Genomic DNA, 22,888 nt, shown 5'->3' with positions numbered 1-22,888 from the left:
TACATGTAATTTGGACTATTTTGATCAAGCAAATGAAGAAAACAAATTATAACCTACTAATAATACAGTATCACTACAGTAAACAAAATGATAGTCTTTTGAGGTAAAGTCCCTGCCAATTCTGCCCAATGTTAGGATAGAAACTTAGTCTGATTATAATTTCAAATGCTAGTGCCTTTTGTCTTTTTAGTTTTTCATTTTTTACCTCATTGCACTTGGTTATTCGCCTCGCAACAATAAGCTGGATCATTCCTCGTTTGTTCCCTTCAGTAGACATAGACCTTCTGAGGGTTTCCATGGCATCTTGGTTTGTCTTACCCAACAGGGATTCTCCATTTACTGCTATCAGTTGATCATTCACCCGAAGCCTTCCGTCCTGGGAAGAAAACAGGTAAAAAATAAGTGCTATTAAATAGTCTGTTATAAAAGAAGTTGCTTTGCCTTTAGTTAAAAAAAAAAAAAAAAAAAAAAAAAGCAAAAAAAAAGTGCTTTAATCCTAATGGATTATGCCCAATTGAACACAAGCATAATAATGTCTAAGCAGCCATTGCAGCCTGTGTCTATTTCAATCATTTATACATTTGTAAATCAAGTCATTATCATAATCTGTTTACCAAAATAGCATACTAATTCAAAGGATACAAAGTGATTACTTTCTAGCTTTCAGAGACACCCATAGAGGTTATTTACAATCCAAGACATGCAAAAGCTCAAGGCTATTAGACAATTGAAGAGAAGTGCCCCTTCACAGACAGCCAGGAAATTTTCTCTAGACTGAAAAATAGGGCAAGTGACCCATAGGCAGGGGAGTGGAAGGGAAAGATTAACCTTGACTTTATGGCAGATCTATGCCAAAACCAAAGCTAAGTCTACATAGGTGATCTTCATTTAAAAGGAATGACTATGGGGAGAAATCCATCAGACCAAAAATAGAAGTATGTGAAGGGGAGAGGAGGCAGTAGATGGGGATGGGGGGGAGGGGAAGAGGGGAGTAAAAGCAATGGACTCCATCCCCAACTTCATTGATTTTTCTGCAAGTTGTGTGATCATGGTGGGATATTGTAAGGAAGCCAGAAAACATTTGCTAAGGGCATCAGTATATGCACCTTAAATATGTCACTCTAGATCATTTTGACAGAAAGCAACTGAGAAAGGCAGGCAAAGTAAGATCTCTTTCCTTCCCCCATTCTGCTATACATAAGCATGAATTTTCCTTTGAGAGTGTGTCTAGTCTTCTGTCCCTAGACAGGAAGGAGAGAACTTCTATGATTAGAGACAAAGACAGCATCAGGATGAGTTTACAGAAACAAGCCTCATCTTAAGGAACCTTACAAACCATCAGTTTTTTTTCCAGACGTCAAACTCAAGCACCCCTAAGAGTCTAAGTCCCTCTAGCTTTGCCTTGTCATAACTCTACAAAGTACTACCCTTTGTTAAAAGATGTAAAAATATTGGAGTTTAACCACTTTTTTGAATTTTCACTTCATTTCTGTGGAGTCCACATTGCATATAAAGCCAGTAACGTTATTATTAAAACTAAAAGAATTCCCTCCTAATTAGTTAAACCACAACAGAATTTTCAAAAAGCAGAGTTAAGATTGTCTTCCCTAGAATCTCTTTCTAAAATAATCATGAGTTTGGTGTTACACTTTTCCATTAATGGGCATGTGGTTTAATGAAGCTGGCACTTGCTTACTTTAGATGCTGCTCCTCCATTAATAATGGACTTGACAAAGATTCCCAAATCTGCATGGTTCTCTTTGGAGCGATTCCCTTTGACACTGACACCAAGACCTGCTGATCCTGAGTCATTAAGTGGAACTTCAAATGTCAGAAATTCCCTGGTGCCATCAGGTGTGAGAACAATATCTTCATCTTCTGCTTTCTAATAGGGAACAAAATTACAGAGCACATTACATTCCAATGCTTCTTTCTCACAGTTATTTTTAAAGACTGTTAATGAGCAATTATTTAATCACAACAGGCAGAGTATTTCGACCAAGTTCCATGACAAGATCCATGATAACTGTGCAGCCGTTACCCCTCCAGATGATTCCTGAAGCCAGCTGTTAATATTTTCATGCAGCATTTGTTTCAATATTGAAACAAACCCAAATCCAATTGTGAGAAATATAAGGGGGGGGGGGAAATGTAGTGGAAAAAAAGTATAGACATGCAGATTCTCAAAGTTTGGTTTTGGTTTCCCTGTTTATATATTCGAAACCACAGGAGAAAAGCAGTAAAAGCAGGAATTAAAATAAATAAATGAAACTAAATTGTCCTCTTTTTGCAGTAAGAATTTTTAATGTTATTAATAGCTTAAGGTTCAGTGACAGTGTATTATCATTTTATTCACAAAGAATAACAAATATTGATGATATAAAGTCAGCAGAAAAGGCACTTATTTTCAGAGAACCATTAAGGAGCATTAACCTTCAACATCTGTGAGACAAAGTGTTGCTAAACCTCAAAGAAAAACTTTACACAACTCCATTCCATACATAATAACAGCTGACAAATATAATTCAAGCAATACTGTTTAATTAATTGATTGTATATGCAAACTTTGATTTCAATTATAATTGCAGCTATCCAGGAACATAAGTAATCTGTCTCAGAACATAACACATTTAAGACATGCAAGCTCTTATCAATCTCTTTCAGACAGTGAGGAAGAAATAAAAGCAAATGGAAAGCCAGATGAAACATAGAGAGCTAATCTATTCTGTTAAAATTTATTTTTGCACGAGAGAAAAGAAAGCACTCTCATATCTAAGCTCCTCTTTGGAAATTTTCATCTTTGGCTAAGACTTTCATGATCATTCTTCAATGATCAACACACCCATGGATACTGCCATACTGCAAAAATCTTGAATTTTCCAACTCAGCATTTTTAACCATAAAATGGACATGTGGCACAAGTTCTTCAAATTATAAAAAAGTCTCATTGAGAACTATAAGTTATTCAGCCCATTCTGTGTTTTCCAATTTTGAAATATTTCTGCTATATTTGCCTAATCATTCAAGTCAGAATTATTAAATTATAACTGAAAGAATCATAACCATATATTAGCACATTAGAATAAAATGTATCCTTCACATGCATGCAAGAAGATTATTACCAAGTGATGGAAATATGGATAGACTTCAATTTTCTTCTTTGTTTTAGCAAAAAAAATTTAAATATCTCATCAAAACAAAATAATTTTAACAAAGAATCCTGAGATTTAACATTGAATATGAGTATTTCATTAAGTAAAATTAATGTTGAAAGTGAAACATTTATCAGTAAGAGATTTTGAAAATTATCATAATATGGCTCGAGTTTTTTTACTATCATAATATGGCATGGCCTTTTAAAATCTTACATCAATAAACTTTGATTTGTGAAGTTTCTAATTTAAATTTTATATACAAGATACTGTCTATGCCACCTCAAAGGACATGCTGTCAATACTTTATCAGCATAAATTGCCATTCAAAATATAAACTGAAACTTCCAATATTGTAAAAATAGGAAAATCAATGTAATAAAGAATACAAAATCAGAAATTGAAGGGATATACAGGACGATAGCTCTGTTAACTATACAAAGTAAACTTCAAAATCAAGTCAAAATATACCACATATTAAAAGGTCTCCTGCACTCCTAATCTATCTTTACCTTACAAGTATTATATTTCAAAGAAAACCAATGTCTGAAATAAACAAATAGAAGTACAAATTAGCAACATATCACCATGATTCAAATTATCTTTACACGTTTTCTGCCCTGTACCTCTTTTTTGGTATAGGAAGGTGGAACCCCAAGCAGTGCTCAGGGGGGCCAGGGCTAGTCTTGGTGAAATGATAACTGGTCAGCATTCATTGCTTAGGCCCAGCGGCACTGGAATACCAGAACTACAATCAGTATTCAGGAGTGCTTAGGAGAAGACAGGGTATTGAGGATCAAACGTGGGGTCATCTGACTCTTGATCAACCTATCTTTCTGTTTCTTACAAGCATTTTATTTGGGGGCTAAAGACAGCAGTTTAAGGGACTTGTCTTATACACAGCCAATGAGGGTTCAATCCAAAGAGCTGCATATGGCCACTTTAAACAATACCAGGAGTGGTCCCTGAGCACAGAGACAGGAGTAACTGCTAAACACAGAAGCATTCAATCTCCTCTGATCCCCCAGACTCAATAAGAGTGATCAATAAGATCTGAGCCAGGGGTAATCCCACATATCGCCCCCCCCCCCCAAATACACAGTACATTTGACTTCTACTTTACATTCAGAAATGACTGAATGATAAAACTAATTTTCTGAATAGGTATTTTTTTGTAGGTATTTATACTGCTGAAAAAGTTGCATTTGAATAGATATGGAAACCAAAAATAGTCCCTAGCTGGGCACATTAACACATGTTCCTTTAATAGGCTTATTGGCCCCCAACCTGGAAGGGTTTTAATTATCATATACTGACTTTTATCTTCAGCTTTTTTATGTTTACTTATTTTGACATTTCCATAACATTTTTCTAAGGCTTAAACTTCTCATTTTATTTCTACTTCAATAATGAGGACAAGGAGCTGACTGAATACACAAAGAAAAGATTTAATCAAGTTGGAATCATTTCCTGACATGCCCTACCACTGTGAACCTGTCTCAAAAACTCTATTCTCCCTGGGAAAGTTTCATTTATTATGAAAACTTCAGGAAAGGAATAATATTCTATTTCAGCATTTTTTATCATCTTAAGTCATTATTATCATTAAAACATTTATGTGAGGAACTGTACTTTGTCTGTGATATTTCAATATCAATCCATTTGGCTCTTGACATAAAACTGAAATTAACGCCAGCTTTTAGAACTTAATTCTCTGGCAGCCAAAGGTTACAAAAATTGCTCATTGAAAACCATTTCAAATGCTACCTTATAGAGAACTTTCTTGAAGTTTTACTAGTTTGGAGATATTTTCATTCTCATACAAATAATTTAATTGTCTGGCACCTTGATTATGATTTCATCCAAATTTTGTACTTTATTAACCACTTCTTGAGACTATCTTCCTTCAGAAACCCAGAATACCATAAACTCCTTATACGGTTAAAAAAAAAAAAAAGGAAAGGGGAGGACATAAACCCAAACTGAAAAACATAAAGCTATTTGCTCTTCAAAAATTGAAAACAAAGATGAATGAAATATTCCAGGTTGTTGGAAAACTAAAAAATAATGACTAAAGACGAAAAATGACCCTGAATTAGAAAATGGATCAAATTTTGTTTAGACTTATTCTTTTTTTTTCTTGCTATTATCAACAGTGAGAAAAGTCAGTAAAAAAAACAGTTATGAAACTGGAACCATCATAGCACAGCGGGTTTGCCTTGCATGCAGTCGTCCGGGTTTGATTCCCAGCATCCCATATGATCCCCCGAGTACTGCCAGGAGCAATTGCTGAGTGCATGAGCCAGGAATAACCCTGTGTGGTCCTCCCTTCCCCCCAAAAAAACACTGTTAGTAGGACCCTGGGACAAAAGCAGCTGTGAGCCTCTTCCTCTTCATCCCCAAAGTGGCACCAATCTTCTCCCCCTCCCAGGTTACTCTAAGGAATGTCTCTTTGTTTCTTACAAAAGATAAAATGTAATAGATAATGAATAAATAGCAAATGATTTTACACACAAAAAAAAACACTGTTATATCAATGTTAGTTTTATGATCTTGATATTTAAATCTTGTTATTTAAAAAAATCTGTGTTCTCAGAATATACACATTTGCATCTGGAAATTACACCAGCAATTAATAAAATAAGTACTAGGAAAGTGAGAGAATGGAGGGAGAAGAGGGTAGAAAAAAATAAAATTAGGCAAAATTTGGGGTTACAAGTTGAGAATGTGGGTAATATATATACTACAATTCAATACTGAGCTATAAAGTATACTTGAAACTCTTCTAAAATGTCTTATATTTAAAAACTAGAATTTCATAAAATATAGAATAATTTTGTTATATCTAAAATGTGTATCTTAAGATATTGATGTTAAATATTCTTAGTTAACATTATTTAATAACATATTACTTTAACAAGTTAAATAGAAAATATATTTTTAAGTATTTTTATGTTATCTGAAAAGGTAGACAATAAAAATTAAAATATATTTCACAATAAGTAACTTACAAATCATAAAAATCTTAACTGACTATAGTCCCAGAGATCAATTTTAATTTCAATAGCATTTAACTGAATTCAGGGATGCTGAACCTACAGATATATAAAGGGCTCACTATATATGGGGGTTCAATTTTGCATTGTCAAGTTGGTGCTCTCAACAGGTATAGCCTTTTGTTTGCTCACACCATGCTGTTGTAATTGCTATTACTTTGTAAAATAATTAGAAAACAGGAACCTCAATGCTTCCAGATCTGTTGTCTCAGATGATTGCTTTGCTTCTCTGTGTGTGTCTGGAGTGGGGACACTCCCAGTGGTGCTTGAATTCAACCTGGGTTTCCCCATGCAAAGCATAGAATCCAATCCTCTCAAGTACTGCCCCAGTTCAAATATTACTCTAACTACTATTTTTGTAGTTTTATGCAATTTTGATTTTCATTTCTTTGAAAAATGCTGTTGAGATTGTCATAAAGAATGTATGGAAGGGGGGTGGTTTGGGTAACACCGAGCAGTGCTCAAAGGTTACTCCTGGCTTTGCACTCAGGAATCAATACTGGGAAACTATTTTGGATACCAGGGATCAAACCCCAAGAGGCCACGTGCAAGGCAAGTGCCGTACCCACTGTACTATCTCAGCAGTCTCAAGCACAGAGTATTATTATGGAGAACATGAGGGGGAATTGCATCACACTTGGAGGTGCTCAAGGGCAACTTCTGGCTCTGTCACTCCTGGGAGTATGCAGGGGACTAATTTTGGTGTTGGGGACAGAGCTTAAATTGGCCACATACAAGAAACATCTTATCCAATATTTTTTCTTCATCCCCAGGACAGAATATCTTCAAACTCTTTTTTTTTAATCATATTTTATGTTTCTTCACTACAAATCTTTCACTTCCTTCTTAAAATCTGTCCCTAAGTACTGTGATTTTTTTTTTAAAATTCTGTACTGGAGTGGTGCAGGGCACACCTAGGTGCTCAGGGCTTATTTCAGCTTGTTCTAGAGATCTCTCTTGAGGGCTACACGAAGTACTAGGGATTGGAGCCAGAAGCAGCTGCTTTCAAGTAAGCATCTTAAACTTGGTACTATGTCTCTGTATCTGAGGCCATATGTTTTAAATTAATTCTTTATTAATGCTCTATAATTTAAAAGTCATTCAGAGTTGAGTTTCAGGAATACAAAGTACCACATCAACCCACCAGCTAGTGTCAGCTTCTCTCTTGATACCCCAACCCTTCCCCCAAGCCTGCCTCTCTGACAGGCACATTTTTAAGATTGTGATACCATACTTTTTAAAGGCACCATATTTTGTGATGTCTAGGAGCGATAGAACAGCAGGTAGAGCATTTGCCTTGCATGTGGCCGACCTGGTGGACCCAAGTTTGACTCCTCTAACTTCAATTCCTCCTCCCCTCTTTGAGAGACCAGCAAGTTACTGAGAGTATCTCACCCTCACGGCAATGACTGGCAAGCTACTCGTGACATATTCAATATGCCAAACACAGTAACAAGAAGTCTCACGATGGAGACATTACTGGGCCCGCTCGAGCAAATCAATGAACAACAGGAGGACTGTGACAGTGGAGATATGGTACAATATGGTAGTATTTACTTGGTCTATAGGAGACAGTTGATAAATAAACCTATTAATGATCATTTCATTACATTTCTAGTTCAAAATTGTAACCTTTCTGAATTAGCATACACAATGCCTCCTGATCATCAGGGGGTTTGCAAAGACTCCCAAATACAGCCCCAGATTATCTGAACTCCTGACATGTAAGCCTCTAATTATCTTCTCTGTAGAGTTCAATATGATCTCAAAACCTTCACTTTTGTCCAAGAGCTCTGAAATTGCTTAACAAACAATCATATTCTTTTTGTTTTGAGGGTCATATCCAGCTATGCTCAGATCTATGCACTGAGGGATCATTCCTGATGGGTTTGGGGTCCATACGGGGTGACTGGGATCGAACCCAGGTCAGGCATATGCAAGGCAAATATGCTCCCCACTGTACTATCTCCGGCCCTTATAATCATATTCTTACACACGTTGCTGAGAAGATTCTTAAAGTGGGTTGTACTAGTATTTTTTTAATTGAATTACAGTGAGGTATAGCACAGCGGAAGGGCGTTTGCCTTGCACACAGCCAACATGGCCGACCTGAGTTCGATTCCTCCGCCCCTCTTGGAGAGCCTGGCAAGCTACTGAGAGTATCTCGCCCGCCCGGCAGAGCCTGGCAAGCTCCCCGTGACATATTTGATATGCCAAATACAGTAACAACAAAGTCTCCAATGGAGACGTTACTGGGCCCGCTCGAGCAAATTGATGATCAACGGGAGGGCCTTTCCCTTTCCCTTTACAGTGAGGTACACAGTTACGAAGTTGTTCATGATTTGATTTCAGTCAAATAATGTTCCAACACCTGTCCTGCATTAGTCTTATTTGAAAGAAGAATTAGTACCTGGGTAAGTAAAACCCTGATCACATGGGTCATGGTCACTGTCCTCCCGTTGTTCATCGATTTTGCTTGAGCGGGCCCAGTAACATCTCCATCATGAGACTTGTTGTTACTGTGTTTGGCATTTCGAGTACGTCACGGGTAGCTTGCCGGGCTCTCCGAGAGGGGTGGAGGAATCGAACTCGAGTCGGCCATGTTGGCTGCGTGCAAGGCAAACGCCCTACCGCTGTGCTATATTTTTATTAATAATTTCATGTATAAACTTGGAGATTTCAGAACTTTGAAGAAAATAATAAGTGTAGGCCTAAATAATCAGTTAAAACCATGAATAAAACAGGAAAACAAACCTCCCTACAAAAGGGATAAATCATGAGCCCACTGATTTCAAACTTTATCTGTACTCTGGAGTTTCATGAAACCAGGCTGGCCTTTGGACTAGTACTAGATCATTTTCTGTACAAATCCACCCTGCAGGGCAGAACTTGTCAGTCTACACAATCACATGAGTCAGCTCCTGCCAAACCTCTTTCTATATCCATGCTATCGGTTGTATTTCTTGGGTAGACTTTGACTAGTACCTCCATGTACTATCTAACCCGGCCTGGAAAACTCTATAATAGTGCCCAATATCAAGTGAATTAATTGTCCTAATCAGAAAGTACTGGACCAGAGAGATAGTATAGATGTTTAGTGACTTTGAATCCCCAGAGTTTTCCCCTAAGCATTACCAGGAGTGATTCCTGGCATAGCTGAATATGGCCCAAAAACCAGAAAGGGAAAATAAAGTTTATTGTGAATGGAGTAACTAAACTTGATGCACTGATTACTAATTCAACATTTTGTATAAATTTTGGTGTTTTGTTTTGTTTTGAGGTCACACTTAGGGATGCACAGGGGTTACTTCTAGTGCTGCAATCAGGAATAACTCCTGGGAGGTGCTTGTAAGACTGAATGGGATGCTGAGTACATAACCCAGATTGGCTGCATGCAAGGCAAGTAATGGTGGTACTATCTCTCTGGCCCCCAATATTTTTATATGAATTTAGTGAACATTTTCGACTTGCAGAAACATAATATTTAAAATATGTACATGAAAATTACATCTCAGAAAATCAAGTCTTCAAGTCACTGAATCAACTCACATACCTACATAACTTTTTCTATCTTAGAATAAATCTGAGTTGTGAGAGACTATGATAATCAAACACAAATTAAAAGTGTTTTAGGACTCATGTTATTTATATAAAAAAAAGCTAAAGAAGATCAGAAAAAATTACTCATGATCACGATCACGACCATCCTGTTATTCGTCGATTGCCTCGAGCAGGCCCCAGTAATATCTCCTTCGTCCTAGCTCTGAGATTTTTTTAAAAAGCGCCATATTCAAGGCTCTTTCAGAGTTAGGAGAATGAGACCCTTCATTGTTTCTGGTATTTGGCATATTGGGTACGCCATGGGGAGTTTGCCAGACTCTGCCGTGTGGGCAGGTTACATTCGGTAGCTTGTGGGTTTGTCCAAATAGCTTGCTAGTAAAAGGTACAAAAGGGAGACTGAAACTCCAAAAGCAATATTTTTCCTTTTAGCCTCCAATCCTTTCATTTTCCTTAGTATCTCCCTCTCCCTGCCTTTCATATCCAGCAATCTAGTCTTTACATCCAAGCACACATGAACTGGGTTTTACGGTTGTTTTAAGTAAATTCCACATGTTAAAGAAATCATGTGGTATTTTTCTTTTCTTTTTCTTCTTCTTTTTAGCATGGTATACTTGAGGGCAACCATGTCACAAATAGCAAGATCACAAATTTTTATCATTAAGTAGCATTCCATCTATGCATGTATATATATTTATAAGTAGATTTTATCCTGTATATATATGGATATATACACCCATATAAGTATAGATACACACATACACACACACAAAAACATATGTTATGAAGATCTCACAAGCATGCCTAAAGTTCTGAAAGAACTTTACTGTCTAAATCAAGTTCCACATAAGACTATATGAGATATTAACAAGCACAATTTCTCATGAGACTGTTGTTTTCCAAACATTTCATGTTGATAAGATTCCCAACAACAAAGGAATGGTTCCTCATCCAAAAGTCACACAGTTAAATACTTCTTCCTAATCTGTAGGATAACATTGGTTTGTCCTTCCTCACTTGCCTCAAGGAGCTTAGGTTTATCAGGTTTACAACCATCACAGTGCTTGCTAGTCACTCCCATTCCTTCATTTATCTGTATCCACTTCTCTCTACTCTCTTCTCCAACCAGTTAACAAGCTTTTTACCCTAATCAGAATCTGTTAGTTTGTAAGGCCAGATCCTCGTAGGACACTGAAATTGTATTGTAAGTTAATATTGCCTTTCTCCTTTCCTATGTCTTTTGAATAGCTTACATTAAATCAATGTCCTTTTTGTATATATACAGGACTGCAGTTAATATTATGCTTTGTAACTTAGGATTTCATTGGCTTTGAATATTATTCACTCCCGGCATCTGCTTTCTCAACAAGCCTCAGTTGCCCTTAGTTCCAAACACCTGAAAAGCAGGGTCCCAACGAGGGACTGAATGGACCTAGGGCAAGCTGTGAACTACCCTGGCATCGAAATGGGCCAGGCCAAAGTGCCACGATTCTTACTATAAGTTAAGAGTTTGATCATGGATAGATGCTGTCATGATCCAAAAGTAAGGACGAGACTAGAACTCTGCTAGGGATAGGAAAGACTATCTGGCCTGAGCACTTTAGTCTGAGATCGAGATGGCCCTAGAAGAGCAATTATATAAGATTTAGGTACTTCTAACTGTATCCATACAAAATGATTTATATTTTGTATGCTTATATATTTGTTGGAGAAAGAGAGGGGAAACACATCCAGGGGATTCCGTTGTAGGGTGGGTCATCCTGCTGAGAGAGTATCTGTCCTAGAAGCGGCTTTTCCCGAGGGAAAGAACTTTACCCCTATTGACTGTGATCACACCTATGTGTAATTGTTACCCCAACCCCTCATGGTTTTGGGATTTAACTAGACTGGAAGAGTGGGATATGCTGGGGGATCAGGATCCAGACTCCAGAAGGAGAAGGAGAAAGGGAATATAGATCCAGATTCCAGAGTGCGAAAGAGGACATGGGGGAGACAGAGGAGAGACAGGAGTGAATGGAGAGAGGATTGGAATAAACTGCAACTAAGACCAACCAGCTTGGCCCTTGTTTCCTTCCTTCGCCTGCCCATTCCCATCGACCTCTCTGGGGTGGGGGAACCGGCATGAGACTACAGAACACGGGCGGCGGGAGAGATAGAGCTGCTGCTGTCTTTTTTGAGTTTACATACTATCTAGTGTTTATCTCGCAACTCTTACATGGTACAATTACTGGTATGCAATGGCATTATATATACATAAGAAAATCTATAAATGTATTAACTTAAACTCTGACTTTGTGATGCCTGTAGAAGCATTCATTATCAAAAGTTAATGAAAATTTTCCCATATTTGCTTTTATTGGTATTTTTTTTTAGGTTTAATTTCAAAATCAACTGGGAATTATTTTGATGTGTGGTGAGAAAAAGGCACAGAAAATTGTTATAAATGTTAAATAAGCCGTCCTTAATATTTTGCTTTTTGAACCCACCAGCAGTGCTCTGGGATCACTCCTGGCAGGGCTTGGCAACAATATGTAGTCCCAGAAACTGAAGCCACATTGGTCACAAGCAAGGGAAACACCCTACCCCCTGTATTATCACTTGCCCTCATTTAAAAATACCCCTACTAATATTCAAGTTCTATATACCATATCTATTTTTAATGGGACCAATGCATTTAAATGATCGCTCTATTTCTATAGAAATATTATGCTCGTTTTGGATTTTGGTTATGTTTATAGGTGGCACTTGACAATACTCAGGTGCTTACAGATAGCTGTGATTAGCAATCATTCTTGGCAGCACTTCATGGAACACATATGGTGCAGGGAATGGAACCAGGGTTGTCAACGTACAAAGCAAGCACCTGAATTTCTATGCTATCTCTCTGGCTCAATGCTGGTTATTTAACATTGTAGTATATTTGGTACTTTAATATTATAGTATAGATTGTACCATTATTTAATTTATTATAAAAAAACTCTTGTACCCCAACTTTATAATCTACTATTTAGGATTGGAGAGACAGATTGTATGTGTCAGGCATGTGGTCCAGCCCTGTTCAATTCCCAGAACAAGATGGCCACTAGAGCATCACCATGTGCAACCCTGTTAGCACTTAAGGTGAGCCTATTGGTCCCTGGCACTGAAGAGTTCAATAGCACGGCATCCTTGAGTCCTGCTGTTCAGCTGTCTGTGAACATGCCTGGGATTCGTTCTATTCCCTCCAGGGAATTCACTGTTCAATTCTCTCTTCTTTTTCAACCTACCACACCCTCATGCTTTCAAGGGTATTTCACAAGTAGAATTGTCATTTTGATCAGTGATCACAATCCAGCTGACATTATAGTTAATTGATGGCTGTGAATTTTATAAAACCCATTATTCAAAAATATGTAATATTTGTAAGATTAATTTCCTCTGACCCTCTCAGAGAGCCTAGCAAGCTACCGAGAGTATCTCACCTGCATGGCAAAACCTGGTAAGCTACCCATCACATATTTCATATGCCAAACACAGTAACAACGAGTCTCACGGTGGAGACGTTACTGGGCCCGCTCGAGCAAATTGATGAACAACGGGAGTACCGTACACTGTGCACTTAAGATTAATATTTTTATCTCACTTGTAATCTACTTTTATAAATACAAAATACTGGAAAAGAATATTGCATTTCCTTCTTGGGTATAAAGTTGTATATGTATGCAAGTGTAAAACACAAAACTCTCAATAACAATATAATTCTTAGGTTTCCATACCTAATACCTAATTATAAAACCTTTAGAAAAATACTATTGCCCTCTAGATATGGTTTTGCTAAATTTTCTAGTACTTATAAGAATATGGAAATAGCAACTAATCAATGTACGCTGTCTAACACATCAAAAATTTCTACTTGATATTATTTATTAATATAGATACTATGTTTCCCTCCCATTAAAGTTTTGAAATCATACTTTGAAAGACTGAAAAGGCAAACATTACTTACATTAGCTAGTATTATCTGCTAGAACTCAGTTTTTATCTAAGTTCTATACATATTGGGATTTGTCTTCTAAACAAAACACTTTTTTTAGTTTTACATAAGTAGTAAACACTTTTATTAAGAAAAATTAGCTACTAATGTTATACTATAATAACTTATAATGAACAAAATATTTTTATAACCATAAGTTATTAGGATAACTAATATGTTTATTTTAATTACTAACATATCATTTTATTTTCCCTGTCTTATATATTTTATTGAACCCTTTTATCTTTATTTTTTCTGTGCCTGAATCAAGTTTTCTTTATATTTCAACTTACAGTCATAATATAATATTGCATTTTATAACTAATGAGGTTATTTATATATATGTCAAATTGTTAAGCTCCCTAATTTTTGGTACTTCACATTAAATTGGTGAACAGACAATTAATGCCTCTTTCTAAGCTACCACTGTTTGACCAAAAATTACTATATTCTCCATTTTGGGGGTAGTAGCAATATGTCACCTGAAAATGAGATCACTTTGGAATTTAATAAACCTATGTAGTATCTTATGAGGCCGGAAAGAAAGGGCGAGTAACTTCATATTTAATTAAGGAGAAGTTAGTTCTGTTAATTTTTCCAACATGTCTGTATCCTACAAAAGACAAAGCTCTTACCGTTTCTTTTGGAATCTGCATCTGGCTTGGCTCTGCACTCTAGAAGAATTGGAGAAAAGCATAAATCCAGACTGACCAAAGCCTTAATACACAGGGACACAAAGGTTTAAGGGAAATTCTTAGAACTTAAAAATCTATAAAATATATAGAGGGTAATCATATTGTCAAAGATGTATTATTCTGCCTTCCAAACTTCTACTGATTTTTTGTGTGTGTTGTATATTTTTTATGATTTTTATAAACATGAATGTTTACTTGTTTATTCATAGCATATCATGAATTTGCTAATTTGAGGAAAGCTAATATCATCAATTCTTTTCTAGGCATGTATAGTTCCTAATACTGCTTTTAAATTACCTAGGAAAATCTAAGTTATAAGGTATATTATAATAAGTAGGTAAGATAATAACATTCTGAACAAGTATACATTAAAATATTACAGACTATAAACTGATTTTTTAAAATCTCGAGTTGCTTAATTGTATAGCTAAAATGATCTATTTTAAAAGCAAATATTGATAAATGTGTTTTAGACACAGAATTTAAACACAGATACCTTAAATTGAGGAAAGCGTTGTTAGTTGGATTCAAAGATCACCATAAATGTTCCCTTAAGTTTTCAGAATTTTATTCTTTTAAATCTTGAAAAGCAGCTGCAACATGAATAATAGACTGACGGCCTACTGGCTCACTCCTTAATGAAAAGCTCACAAGCAATAAATTAAATAAGGAAGGGGGGAAAATGTAGGCAGCAGAAGGGGAAAACAGAAGCTTGGAAGATCAAAATTGGACTGAAGAACCTGAATAACCTTAAGCTGGCTATATGTTGGCACTAGCTCTGGGAAGGCTGCTTAAGAGTAGTGTTTAAGCTTTGGCAATCTAATAATGCTAGCTACTACCCAGGCCCAGATATACTGAGTAAGAATTAAAGCTTCATCAAATCACATCTAAAGCTGAGATTTTTTTTTAAGTGCTCATTTACAATTTAATGGAAACATATCCAGATTTAGGATCAGGTGGCATTTTAAGTACAAAATTGGATAACAGTGGGAAGAGAATGCAAAACTAAATTTAAATCAAGAAATAATGTATTAAACATTTGAAAATAAAAATAAAGGATTTCAAAATTATTTTTTCAAAATCTACTTAAACATACATGTTCACTTCACAGTCCTATCAAAGTCTGGAATTTCCACAAAAATCACAGTAAATTTTTTATCTATGTATAACACTGATAGAGCATTTCTGTGACTGAAATTGTACTGCTTTTATAATAAAAGACAAACTTTATTAATCCTGGTACACGATAGCTGAAATACATATAGAATTAAGGTTATGTGAGAAATTTAGGAAGTGTGTCTTAAAAAATCTTGCAACTCCACTGTACATGAATGACTTGTTTAGATCAAACCAAAACTAACTGAAAGAGTTGTGAAATGTTCGAAAATGATCCAGATAGAATCTATTTTGAAAGCACTCTTATTTGCAGTAAAACAATTTTCTTACAACATAAAAAGATACAGGCGATCTCTTCAATGTCATTATTAATGTGTGTATATATATATATACAATCATATATATACTTGTATGTGTATATATATGAAACCATGAATGTACTTTGCACAGAAAAAGAGCAGTATGTAAATATTATAAATCTATTTGTCACACCAATATTAAGCAAGTATCTGATAAAAAATATACTAACAAGTGTAAAAAAGTAAAGTACATAATTTGGATAATAAAAGCATTTCCATATAATTTAATATCAAAACAATAAATGGTAAATAATGGCCACAAAACTTAATGAAGGCCACCTGGTCTCTTAGGTCTCTTATTTTCAATGATAATAATTAATGAAGATACTTCTTTCCATTTAACAGTAAGCAAGCATCTTTATTTGGCTGATATGAAAATTTGAAATATGAAAATTTGTCATATGCAGCAGAGAAGATGCCAAGCTTTCAACAACAGCCGTTGAAATGACAGTTATGATATAATCAATGTCCCTATTCAATCAGTCCATCTGAAAATGTTCAGTAATAAACACTGAACCTCCTAGAAAACATCATTGCAATTTGACTTTTAAATACCCTTACAATCTCAACATAGTGGACATTTGCTTCTAAAATTAAGGAAATATGAGAAAAGAATCTGCATTCAGTAACGGCTAAAAGATAAAATATAGGAAATGCTTAGGAAATATTTCTGTCAAAACTGGTCATCAAGTAGCTAACCCAGATCCTTGGCTCATGTGCATCAGAAATTTTTCATCTGCTCTAAATTTACACACCAGTTCCCTTGGGTGAAAGGCATCTTCTTGGCGAAAGACCAGAAGGCTCACAGTTCCTTCCATCTTGGTGCTTCTCAACAGGGAAACAACTTCCTCTTGGGATTTGCCTGCTAAATCTACTCCATTTACCTAAGACAAATAAAAAGTTTTCAGCTACAATCCTCTGCAAACATATAACACTAACAAAACATACATTCTAGTACTCATCTTGTCTGCAGTGGAATATAATAATTCATTTCATTGTAAAATCTGCCACAATGTGAAAACCATTAGGATGCTTATGGCTAATAAAGAGACACAGATCAGGCATCTAGAAGTGATATAGGAAGCAGTAAATCTTTTAATGCTCATCAATAAACTAAATGCTACAGCCACCAGAACATTACTAAGTAATGAGTAATAAATAAATATATCTAAAATGTCAAGGTAATACAAAATGTACCATCTATTTACTGAGATACCCGGATAGTTTTCTATATCACAAGTTTGCTTGAGTCAAAGTAAAAAAACTATGGCTTTCATAGTTAAAAATTTTTAAAAAGACCAAAATGATAGCACTATAAATATTCCAATTTTCAATATAATTTTGTTGAAAATAAAAAAATTTTCTATCACTAAAGGGCAAGCATTAAAGAAGAATTTCTATGAAATAATGTATTTGGAGAGATGATATTTCATCACAGTTTTTTTTAGCCTTATAAAAGAATTCTGGCAAAAAAGTATAATATTTAAAACAACAAATTCCTAGGGAAATCCAAAAAATTTTATCTTCTTGAAAGTTTAATACTGCCATATAAAAATACTATAAATTTATCAGAAATTAGACTGAATATTTTAATCAGCATTCTACTCTGCTCTTTGGACGATATATAAAATTAACCTGAGATAGTTAAGTAAAATACTTAAATTGTAATGTAGTATTTTTCATGCAATTAAAATGTTTTGAGACATCCTATCCTTTTGTAAAAAAAGATTTATGTTATTCAATGTAATATTATCAGCAATCACAGGCAGGTTCAAAACTGAACAAAAATGATACTTTTTATGTATAATTCCAAATATTTCAGACAAAAATGATACTGAACAAAAATGATACTTTTTATGTATAATTCCAAATATTTCAGACACTCAGAAAATATTCCAACAGAATTTTGGGCACTATATTTAAAACATGTGAAAATATAATTTTAGTCTTAAAAGAAAGCAAATAGTAATAGAAAATAAAGATGATAGACAGCAGGCCATTTCCAACACTCAAATAAAATGTCATTTGCTTTTGTTTCAAATGTCCTTAAAGAATTATGTTATGGGGGCGGGAGTGATAGTACAGCGGGCAGGGCATTTGCCTTGCATGAGGATTACCCGCTTTAGATTCCTAGCATCCCATATGGTTCTAGGGTTCCATAGAACCATGAGTAATTCCTGAGAGCATGAGCCATGAGTAACATCTGTTCATTGCCAGGTGTGACCCAAAAAAGTAAAAAAATAAAAAGAAAGAATTATGTTATGGGAGAGACTCAACAATTAAACGGTTTCTTTTACATTTAAAGAAAAGAAAAGGGAATAGGGCTTTCTTTTTAGTGAAATGAAAGATAGTGAGAAGGTAAGGTCAACACTATGTGCGCATGCCTGAGTGCGTGTGTGTGTGTGTGTATGCGCCTGTGTGAGTGAGTGAGAGAGAGAGAGAGAGACAGACAGACAGACAAACAGGGCTAGGTTCAAAGGTTACTGACAAGTACACCTAATGAAACAAAGTATACTTGCAAAATTGGCCTCTTACTACTCTATTTTAAACCAATGACAACTGGCCACTTCAGAAGCAACAATCTAAATACAATTTGTACTTAGACAGTAATGCTCAATACACCGAAGCAAAAAAAAAGATATTAAAAAAAATCAAAACCTAAAATGTAGGTACAAAAGTTGGGCATCACCTCCATTAATTTTTCAGAAAGCTCTATGAGAATTGTGTATATAAAATTGAAAATTGCATACAAAACTATCAGAAAAAAATGGACAATGTTGTAACAATTTACTATTACTTTTCTAAATCTTTTCCCACTATATTTTTATAAACATATGCATTAACACAAAGAGAAAATCTAATTTTATATGTCAAAAAGAGCCTCAAACAAACAGAAATCCACAAGATACAAAAAAAAAATCTGAAAACTATTTCTCCCTTTTTTTGACATGACTTTTGTCTCAATTTATTCTTCACACTTTTTTAAAATTGCATTCTTCCTCACTTCAAGACACAGTATTTTCATTTGTCTTTATCTGTATCTGTTCTGATTAAAAAGTAGAGAGAAATTCTATATTGACTGATACACAAGTAAAGTCATATAGAAATATAACCAACTAGATGCTGTACTTATTTCATAATAAAATGTTATCTCATAAACCAAATGTTTAAGAAACTAAAAATCTACAGTGAACAAATAAAGATATTTCTCTTTAAGATATGAAAGAAATGTAAGAGCAAAATAAAATGTTGTAAAGTTCATGTGGGCTGGAGCGATAACACAGCAGGTAGGACATTTGCCTTTTGCGCAGCCGGCCCGGCCGAGCCAGGTTTGATTCCTCCGCCCCTCTCAGAGAGGCCGGCAAGCTACTGAGAGTCTCTCGCCCACATGGCAGAGCCTGGCAAGCTACCCGTGATGTATTGGATATGCCAAACACAGTACCAACAAGCCTCACAATTGAGACGTTACTGGGCCCGCTCAAGAAAATCGATGAACAATGGGAGGACAGTGCATAATCCATGCTTAAAAATATTCCACTTCTTTTGGAAATAGCAGGTAGGGCATTTGCCTTGCATGTGGTCGACGCTGGTTCAATTCCTTCATCCCTCTCAGAGAGCCCAGCAAGCTACTGAGAGTATCCTGACCACACGGCAAAGACTGGCAAGCTACTTGTGACGTATTTGATATGCCAAAAACAGTAACAAGTATCACAATGGAGATGTTACTGATGCCCACTCGAGTAAATTGATGAACAACTGGAGGACAGTGCTACAGTGCTACATATTCAAAAGATCTATGGAATTTATTGCATAGAAAAAACACTCACCTCTATAAGTCTATCCCCTGCCTTAAGTCTGCCATCTTGAATAGCAGCACCTCTAGGAAGAATGTTTTTCACATAAATTGGAGCTGAGCCACCTATTGTTACATCACGAGAAGTGATACTGAAGCCCAAACCTTCTGTCCCTGAAGAGATTAAAGAAAAGAGCAAATTAAAACAATAAAATCACTGGAATTTCACAGGAATATATAAATAACTATAATTCATTATTACTTTCTACCTTAACTTTACATTATGTAATTTTCACAGTGGCCTACATTACTATTACTTTAAAATCTAAAAATCACTTTTAAAAGTAAGTCAAATTATAGGTTTAATGATTTATATGTAAAAATTCATCAATCTAAGAAGAAATAACAATACTCTCAAAGACAGGTGACATTATTCTATAAATGTGTCCATAAAAGTTTTATTTCTAAACATTTGGTTATGAAAATAAAAATAAACACAATTTCTCTTAGTGAAAAAACAAACCATAAAAATTTTCTGCCAAATCTGAGTCATGGTTACCGAGTCTGCGATCATATGTTTAAAGGTAAAAAAACTGATGAACTCTTTATAAATTATTCCACTGATGTGTACAATTTAAATTCTAGACTCCAAGTCAACTCAGAGGTTGAACACTTGTCCTGTATATGTGAGGTTCTGTAGTCAATCCCCAGTAAATTAAAAAAATTGTTTTAAAAATTTCTAGGTTGCTAAAAAGCATTCATGACATACTTTAATTTATGACATGATGCTTATAAAAAATGTCTTCTGCTACAACATAAATTAAGAAAATATAACTAGAAAAAGATAACACACTTTTAGTATACAAAATTGAGAAATCCACAGATGATACACTATTTTAAGAAAGCACTGAGTATAAAACTATAATCATGAGTATCAATCTGGAAGAATACAAACATGGACAAATTAATGTGAATGAAAAGTTAAAGACACAATGAAGAAATGAGGAAAAATAGTTAAAAACTATACTTGTCACAAAACCTACTGAATTATCAAGCTGAAACAAAACATCAAATCTAAAGTGACTTTAATATTCCTGGACTATTAATTCCCTAAGTCTTCTGTGTTGAAAATTTGAATGGCATATTGTCTATATGAAATTTTCCTAATTATCCTACTGGGACTTTTCCATATGTCTCTGTGCTTTCATGAAACTCTAATGACTTGCAATAACATTTATTAAGAAAGAATTCTAAATTATTCTCCTTCTGCAATATTAATTTGTATGAACTACAAAGACTGACTGTTATATGATCCTCAATACTATTAAAATATCAGCAATAACCCTTAAATCTGTAAGCTAAAAGTTCAGGCAATGACCTTTAAAAGAAAGATAAATAGATATCAATTTTCATTTAGTAAAGCCAACAAAACATTTTGCACTGACTGAAACAGATTACTGACCTTCTCCTCTGACTTTATTAAAAAGCTAATTTCTACAAAAGAGCAGGGTATTTGAGAATGCCAAAATGGCAATAAATATTAAGATATCATAATTATGTAAGCAAGAATATTGGGCTATTCTGTTTCATCACATTATGTACTTTTCCAAACTTATGCCAAAATAACATATTGAAGACTTCTTTTTGGTACTTAGAACTGATTTTAGTTTATGGAGCACTTCTGCCATTCAAAATATGTAGGTTAAGTTTGAAGTGAATTTAACATTTAACACTGATATCTGCATGGGCTTTATGTACTTCATAAAAATATTAAAGGCACCAATAATAGTAAAAAAATATATGTCAACTGCAATAAAATATTTTCAATTCTCAATCATCATTATTAAATGAATAAGATCCGATGATAATCACCATTCTGTATTTGTATTAATAGTAAATGATATTTTGTAAATTAATTTTAAATGCTGGGGAAAGCATAGGCAATGAATGCATTCTGTCATACATTCTCATCCCCTGCTGTGTTCAGGGCTTACTCCTGCCTTGGCATTCAGGGATTATTCCTGATGGACTCAGGTGAATTTATGGATTGTTGGGGATTGAACCTGGGCTGGCCTCGGCAAGTTAAATGCCCTACCTGGTGTACTATCACTCCAGCCACAGGGGTTAGTTTTTAATAAAACATATATCAAAAACCACAAAATTGTGCAAAAATCTGATAGGAATCCTTTAATATGGGTAAAGTATTCTACTTATTCCTTGTCATTTCAACATTAGTCCACATATCTTAATCTTTTTCACACTTATACAGGCAAATTTATTTTGTTAGTCTTACACATAATATTTGCACCATTTTTGACACACTAATATGAAATAAAATTTTTTTCCAGTCCAAATCATTCTTATAGAAATTAATGTTTTATCATGAAAGAATTAAAGAGGCAACATGATCTTTCACCTAATGTAATTTACAAAGACTGCTTAATCAATATGAACAAAAACATACACTGGTTTTCATTCAAAATTTTAGACTTTGGGCAATTTAAATTTTATCAAACAATATAGGTCTCTCCTAACTATATGCTCAATGTGGCCCCCAAAACAAAACAAACAAAAAACCCAAACCTAAGCCCTATCATTCAAGTACAGAAAAAAAAAAAGAGAATCTGATATTGCCTCTATTTAAAAATTAACAGTTAAAAATTTATGCTGCCAGATCTCTGTATTTCAAAGGGATTTCAAAAGAAAAGACAAGCTGTCAATTTCTGATCACGTCACCCAAGAATTAAAGCTAGTAACCTGAAATAAGGAATTAGTGGTTCATATAAAGTTCAGTGAATGAATATGATTTAGAAAGGAAAGAGGAGTCTTAGAGTTTACAATCTTCTAAACCCTATCCAGGTGGAAAGAAGAATGGTCTCAAGGTCAGGATACAAAAAATGTTCTACTTAGAATCTGCTACCAATGACCATGAGACCTGAAGAACTCATTCAACCTCTCCGATTCATTTTCATCTAATCAAAGGAAATGATTGCAATCTTTTTTGTTGGTTGATTTGTTTTGTTTTGGGGCCACATCCAGTGGTATTTAGAGATTATTCCTGGTTCTATGCTAGGGATCACTCCTGACATACAGATTAGGGGTTGGAGGACCTGGGGCATGAACTCGGGTTGGCAGCATGCAAGGCTT

General features: G+C 34.9%; 1 protein-coding gene across 18 annotated transcripts in view; it reads right to left on the bottom strand.

Moving 5' to 3' along the window:
• The window catches only part of PARD3 (par-3 family cell polarity regulator), a 668,633-nt gene that overhangs the window by 263,901 nt on the left and 381,844 nt on the right, over window positions 1-22,888 (bottom strand). For 11 of the 18 annotated variants that reach the window (XM_056131187.1, XM_056131194.1, XM_056131151.1 and 8 more), the window contains 5 exons: window positions 19,776-19,915; window positions 16,704-16,832; window positions 14,414-14,452; window positions 1,697-1,885; window positions 206-376 (listed from right to left, as the gene is read on the bottom strand). In XM_056131187.1, coding sequence (XP_055987162.1) covers window positions 206-376; window positions 1,697-1,885; window positions 14,414-14,452; window positions 16,704-16,832; window positions 19,776-19,915 — 668 coding nt within the window. The remainder of the gene's footprint in view (window positions 1-205; window positions 377-1,696; window positions 1,886-14,413; window positions 14,453-16,703; window positions 16,833-19,775; window positions 19,916-22,888) is intronic. The other 7 variants (XM_056131203.1, XM_056131168.1, XM_056131177.1 and 4 more) reach the window with 1 other exon arrangement.

The sequence above is a fragment of the Sorex fumeus genome, unplaced genomic scaffold (genome assembly GCF_029834395.1).
Source record: "Sorex fumeus unplaced genomic scaffold, SorFum_2.1 ptg000007l, whole genome shotgun sequence".
NCBI lineage: Eukaryota > Metazoa > Chordata > Mammalia > Eulipotyphla > Soricidae > Sorex > Sorex fumeus.
Note: the sequence above shows the minus strand (reverse complement) of the source record. Positions and strands in the feature narration are given on the sequence as shown.